This window comes from Accipiter gentilis, chromosome 24 (genome assembly GCF_929443795.1).
Source record: "Accipiter gentilis chromosome 24, bAccGen1.1, whole genome shotgun sequence".
Taxonomy (NCBI): Eukaryota; Metazoa; Chordata; class Aves; order Accipitriformes; family Accipitridae; genus Astur; species Astur gentilis.
This window is the reverse complement of record NC_064903.1, coordinates 16,578,878-16,585,456: the sequence shown is the minus strand read 5'-3', so window position 1 is coordinate 16,585,456 and position 6,579 is coordinate 16,578,878. Positions and strand designations below refer to the sequence as shown.

Here is a 6,579-nt window from a genome sequence, read left to right as displayed (position 1 = left end):
AGAAAAGAAATAATTAAAAAATCGGCCTGGTTGATCACTTTATGAAGATATGTGGTTTTGCTTGGTTGCTGTGGATGCAAGTCCTTGACAGACGGAGCTCTCAGTCACAAGTCAAAGAAAAGTCACCAAGAACAAAACCATCCTCACAGCCAATTCTTGCACCAACTCTGCTAACTCCTGTCCTGTCCAGTTCAGGAATTCCAGCTAGGGATCTCTGTTCATGCTTGGGAACATGAACAATGGAAAGTTCAGCTGTTGCAGCTCCTTCTCCCACACAGTTTGATTTCTTTGTTGTATATTTAAAAAAATGAGGAACTTCTGATGAAAACTCTTTCACAGACAGGGCAAGGCATGCCACCTCTTTCCAGGATCCCAGTAGTAGTGACTTGATTGCAAAGGCTCAGTTTCTGTCCTTCATCCCAGATGGACTAAACACTTTCCTCTTCTTTTGTGATACTATAATCTGTTAGCAGTGTAACACTGATTTCTGAGCCATGTGTGCTGCCCGTGACTGACAAGGCTCTGGTAGGTGTATTACTGTGGGTAGCACTGGGAGGCTTTGTACGAAATTTTGCCTTGCAGCACGAGACTTGCTTTTTAAAATGTTGCCGGAAACTTTTACTCAGCCAATAAAGAGCAAAAGGATTGATGCAGGAATTGCTGAAGGCCAAGGCACGGGAGAAAATAGTAGCTATCAGATGAAAGGTGGAAGCATCTACAGAAGCATGGTATGTAAAAGAGCGGTATAGGTAGAGGATGTGGTTAGGCAACCAGCAAAAGGCAAACAAAGCAACAAGCACCAGCACTGTTTTTGCAACTCTCTTGCGGGATTCAATCTATGAGAAAATAATGCATATCTGGTATTAATAGCAGTTAGTAACACATGTTTACGTAGTTGGTGCTGATTTTCAAAGGAGTCTAAAAGTCTAAATGCATTAGTAACCAAAAAAGCAAAATGGAAAAAAAAAACCAAACCAAGAAACCAACCGTAAAATAAATCTATTTGATAATTTTTCTAACAAAGTATTTCCAGTGCAGAGCACATTCCCTTTCCATTATAAATCATGGGGCAATCTCATCTAGACTAGGATTTAGAAGAACAATAGTTAATGTGTCAGCTGATATGGATGAGGTCTCAGTTTTTACAATTCAGTGTTTTAACTCCTGAGTTTAATAGGTTCATAATAAGGCAAAACAAACCCCATCCCTCTTTCGGAAAGCATGCACACTCACAATTAAGTTAATGAGTCATGAGCATGTGCTTAAGTGCATAGCTGAATTTGGATTGCCAATATGGGTTGAGTCTATGGAGCTTTTTACTCTATTATCAGGTAAAGGTTTTTTACTCAAGAATGCAGACTTAATCAGCATGATGGATTTTGGAAAATTGGACACTTAGTGCTTGATCATAGCTTACCTGCTTACGGGCATGACCATGTTCTTCTGCTGGCATGTTGGATGTACTTTTATATAAAGTTCTGGCGATAAGAAAATAGTAGACAGAGATGACAGCTAAGGGTACAATATAGAACACTAAGAAGCAAACCAGGGAGTGAGCTTCCTGCAGGATCTTCTCAGATACAGGATAGGGGGCACATGCCTCAAAAGTTACATTTTTCTCAGGATTGCTGAAAGAATACAGATCTGAAAAAACAGCCTCTGGGATAGCAAATATCATGGAGATGATCCAAACACAGCCAGCTTTACAGCAGGTCTTCAGGAGCGCATCTGAAGTCTGCAGTTCCAAGGGCTTAACAATGGCTCTGTACCTAAAACCAACCAACATCATTGTCAGAATAAATACAGAAATAATGTAAGCACTGACAATACAAACTTCTTGAGGATAAAGGCATCTCTGTTCTTGCTAAACTAAGGGTGGTAGAATCGTCTTGGAAATGAACAGATACTAGCTCTTTGTAATTAAGATAGAAATGTAAAAGTTAATTTGAAGCATGTATTTTAATGAATTGGCTGGCAGAACTTGTCATTAAAGCCTTCCTAAGTAAAGATGACTTCTACTGTTTGGATTAGGATCAGTAAGGGCAATCATCTCTCCTTTTTTTTTTATGGCACTGCCTAGAAAGGTAAATGACAGAATTAATAGGCAAAACTAGTAAAGGTATAAACAGGTTAACTATTTTATATATACGTGAAACCAAGCATGTACACCCCTCCTTTCTTCCATGTTCTTAAGATCCCAGCTGAGTGCAGTGATTTGACTAAAAATAATGCTCCAGTATTCATTCATATTTATAAAACAGGAGCTAACACTGCTGTTGATTCATGGCTGTGATTCTGTAGCATGTGGACTGAGTCAGACATATGAGAAAGATCTGGGTAAATCTGTAGTTGTGTGAAAATCTGTGTGGAAATGGCACATGAAAAAAGGACAAACTGCCACAAAGGTGGATGAAGCAAAGGAAACAATATACCCTGCTCCTGAAGTATCAGGGACTCTGGATGATGCGGAAAGAAAAGACCCCTTCCAGGAGGGCACAAAACTGGCATGAAAGAAAAGGAAGTGAAAAAGGATCTGGAGGATACAAGAGCTTAATTGTACCATTTTGCACAACCTGAGGATCTGGTCTTTTTCTCTTCTAGGCAAATTTAAATAGAAAACTGCAAGCTGGACTGCTATTTATCAAGTAAATACCATTTTTATTGACTTTGAGCTCTTCTAACATACTGGAACATGATAGTCTGGCATTGCTCACATGACTGATGTTCTGAGCTTTCTCTTTAAGTTTACCCATGTAGTTACGCTGTGAAAATCCAGCATGGAGTATTTACGTAACAGCTACCGTGAAAAATTAAATACAGAAGCAAGTGTCTAAAGCATAGAATAGCTGGGGTTGGAAGGGACTTTTAAAGGTCATCTAGTCCATGATGGATTCTGAATTGATGTCATACAGGACCAAGACCTTGGAGCTATGATAGAAAGTTCAGTGAAAACATCAGTTTAGTATTCAGCAGCAGTAAAAAAACCCACACCAAACTATTAAAAAAAAAAAAAAAAAGGCAAAATGTTAGGAATTATTAGGGATACAATGGAGAGCAAAAGAGACTGTTGTGCAGTTACCTGTATCTCTCATTCATGCAACTCTCAAACACCATGTGCTTTTCTGCACACCTTAACTCAAAACCCCACTATATGAAGGATGGAATATAACATGAATAGCCTGGAGAGATGGCTAGGGATCACTGTCTGTCCTGGCACAAGAGCCAGGGCCATCAAAGGAAGCCACGTGCAAAGCAAAAAAATGAGTTGCTTATGCAACAGGCAGTGAAAGTCATTGCTAAACAAGTTCAAGAAGAGGCTGAACAAGGATCTAGAAGAGAAATCCATTGAGGTTATTAAATACACAAAACCCACATCTGCTCAGAAGGTCATCTGAAGGCTTAGGGTATAAGCATAGTGTTGTATAGTGGTTTTTATTCTTCCTATGCGTCTTTTCTTGTCCTTATGCTAGCACTGCTGGAGGCTGGTATTGGCCTACATAGACCCTTGATCTGACCCAGTGTGGCCATTCCTGTGTTGGCTGATTTTTTTTGGAGTACAGTAACAGTAGCATTGCTTAAATTGTGGATACATGAAATACTTGCTGTTACATACAATCCACAATTGCTGGCATACTAGATGAAAATCTTTTTCTCTCTTAATACTAAAATTCATTTTGGGTTTTTCTGCTCCTTGACATGCTCATGAACTGAAATCACATCCTAGTTTTGTTAATTCAGAAAAGAAGTGCATGGAAAACTGATTGTTCAGCAGCTCCTAACAGCAGTCAGATGGAAGCACTGATCCCTACTAACAGTGCTGTCATTGTAACCCAAGTTTAATTTCAGGACCTCTGGGCTAAAATATCTCTGGAAAAGATCTAAGAACTGTAAGAGAAAGTACTATAATTGTGTCATGTCCCACTAAGCACTTATCAAGCTGAAAATTACTATAGTATTACAGTAACCATCAAATCATGAGAGTCATTAACAGACTATTAACAGTCTGTTCTGTGTTTTCTTTTGGCTGTTTACCCCACATGTCAATCTTTGACATTCTAGGATTTTAGAGCCTCACTGAGTGCATAGGACAAAGGATTTCCACTCAGTCATTTTCACAGTTTTCTTTTTCGTTTTCCCTAATTACTTTAGTGCACCACTAGATAGCACCAATATACTGTCTTTTTCCTTAATTGCCTTAAGCAGTTTCCCTTTTCTGTGCAACTGAGAAAAAACCCCTGTACTGTACTTCAAGCTAATAAAAGGTGAAAAGACTTAAAGAGTCTTTCTCACTTCACACCATTATAAAGAACTGCTGCAATTTTTCTAACAGACATTTTAAAATTAAATGGGAGAGTTGCTGATTTGTTTTTTTTTTAGTTAATTACAATGTGCCATTTAATATTGTGCAAAATTATAATTTCTGCTCTTTTATTCATTTCTAACTTCACACCTGCAGTCTCTCCTGGCAAATCAGTCACATCAGACCCACCTGTCAGCACTGAGAACAGTCAGGGTAAACACTGATACTCCAACTGAGGTTAACTGGATAAAAGACAGCAGCTTGCACCCAATTCTTCCGAAGAGCCAGGTATCCACAATATAACGTGTTGCATCTACAGGCACACAAGTTAATAAAAGCAGTAGGTCTCCAAATGCCAGGCTGGTGATGAAGATGTTTGGAACCGTCTGCATTGATTTAATCTTGAAAAAGACTTTGATGAGTATAGCATTTCCAAGGAGACCCACTGAAATGATCACAGCATATGTAACATAAATTGTACACAGTATTTCTAATCCTGGAAAGGAGTCTTCGGTCCATTTTTCATTTGTGGTTTCATTATCAATGATTGATTTCAGTTCTGTACCATTTGTAGATGCACACAAAGTCTGATTAGCTGAATGCAAGTATACTTGAGACATTTCTTTAACTGTTTCTTCTCCCCAGGCTGGACTTAAATTGATCAAAAAATTGTTTAATATTTAGCTTGCAGCATATCAGCAAGGTCAATAGAAAGGTACAGATTTGTGCCTGAAATTAAGATTCCCGTTGCGCATTAACTACTTTCATCCCCTTCTGGGTCTCAAAACATGCCTAGGAGAAATGCACACAGATCCTGTTCTGAACTGTGTAGGAGGTGGAGAATTTTTTTATTGGCTTTGCAGCTAGTGGAGCAGAGAGGGAGGAGGAAAAGAAGAGAAAAGGAGTTTCTTTAAAGATATTTGGTGAAATGATGTTTTTTTTCTTGGAGGTATCTGACAAGTAAATATTGTGTTGTAATTACTGTAGCATTAGGGTTTGCATATTACCTAGCAAATGTTAATATTTTTCAAAATATTCTGAAAAGGAAATAAAATGAAAATCTGAAATAGTTGTCTCAATAGTATAGGTAAGGATAGAATATAACAGTTTAACACACAACTGTACACTATAACTTAATGGCAGATAAAGTATTTCAGAGTATAGATAGTATTTGCCAAAAAAGCCATAGAGACAGCCTGTGCTTGTCTATGCTCTGATGAGTCTTTCTATCACAGAAATGCAGTGACCTTCCAAAAGACAATATAAAATCAATATTTATGGCCATAATCCTGCTAACACTTATATTAAAGCTTAGGTTTGTCCCTTGAAACAGTCTCATTGCTATCAAAACCACAACTTACGCTGAAGTTTGAACAGGTTTCTAGACGGTTGCTGTACGGAAGCCTATTACCTTGCAATAATCCATGTATTTATTGGCTTTGGATGGTACAGCTGATGTTTCAAATCTTCTGGGAGAAAAATAACTCTTCATGATGCTATCTCAATCAAACATGTTAGTACTATGGGTTTTCTTATCTTTAGATTAGTCAACAGTCAAATCTTAAACTCTGCTCTGTGATGAACTCCTGATTAACTTTAACATAAAATAAGGTACGAGGAATGTGACCTATTGAGTTAAATCTCCTGAAATTAAGGAAGCCAAGATCTAATTTCTAAATAGTAGAAGTCTAAAAGATATCAAAGGACTGAGCTTTATGCCTTGAAAATGAAGATGAGTAGCTGGAGTATTTTTTCCTCCAGATTGTTCTTTAGCTGTGACGTTGGAGTGGAGAAGGTAACCTGCTTAAATCACAAAAACAATCTTATAGGCAAGTCCCTTTACCTTTAGCTGCACACATACAGACACACAAAATCAAGTTTGTTTCATATACTCAGAAAAACTCCTCTAAGTACTATGCATGAAAGTTCTAATTTTCCCTCTCCCAACCCCAATCCTTGCAAACACAACTATGCCATAGATATCAGATGGTGACAGACCACATGGTAGATAAGATGGAAGTCCAATGCTGTGGCCAGGTGGAAGAAGGAGTCACTAATACAAAAAGGATGCATGGGTTAAAAATTCCAATTATGTTTTTTGAAAGTGCTTTTAGAAGAGAAGTTCTTGTCACGATTAACCATAATATATCCTTTTATGCAGGCACAGTATGTAGGTTGCTCACAGATTTAGGTGCCTTTGAGGATGCCCGATTATGTTGTCCACCCACACTGGTGTAGTACTGTGCATTATATTTAATGTAGAGTTCAGCAACTGTAGC

General features: G+C 38.1%; 1 protein-coding gene across 1 annotated transcript; it reads right to left on the bottom strand.

Moving 5' to 3' along the window:
• Positions 1 to 6,170, bottom strand: BRS3 (bombesin receptor subtype 3). The gene is made up of 3 exons (XM_049827915.1): positions 4,490 to 6,170; positions 1,418 to 1,769; positions 1 to 836 (listed from the first exon to the last, which is right to left on the bottom strand). The coding sequence occupies exons 1-3, from the start codon at positions 4,918 to 4,920 to the stop codon at positions 429 to 431; spliced, it is 1,191 nt and encodes a 396-aa protein (XP_049683872.1). The 5' UTR covers positions 4,921 to 6,170; the 3' UTR covers positions 1 to 428.
• Between the last annotated feature and the right edge of the window lie 409 nt (positions 6,171 to 6,579).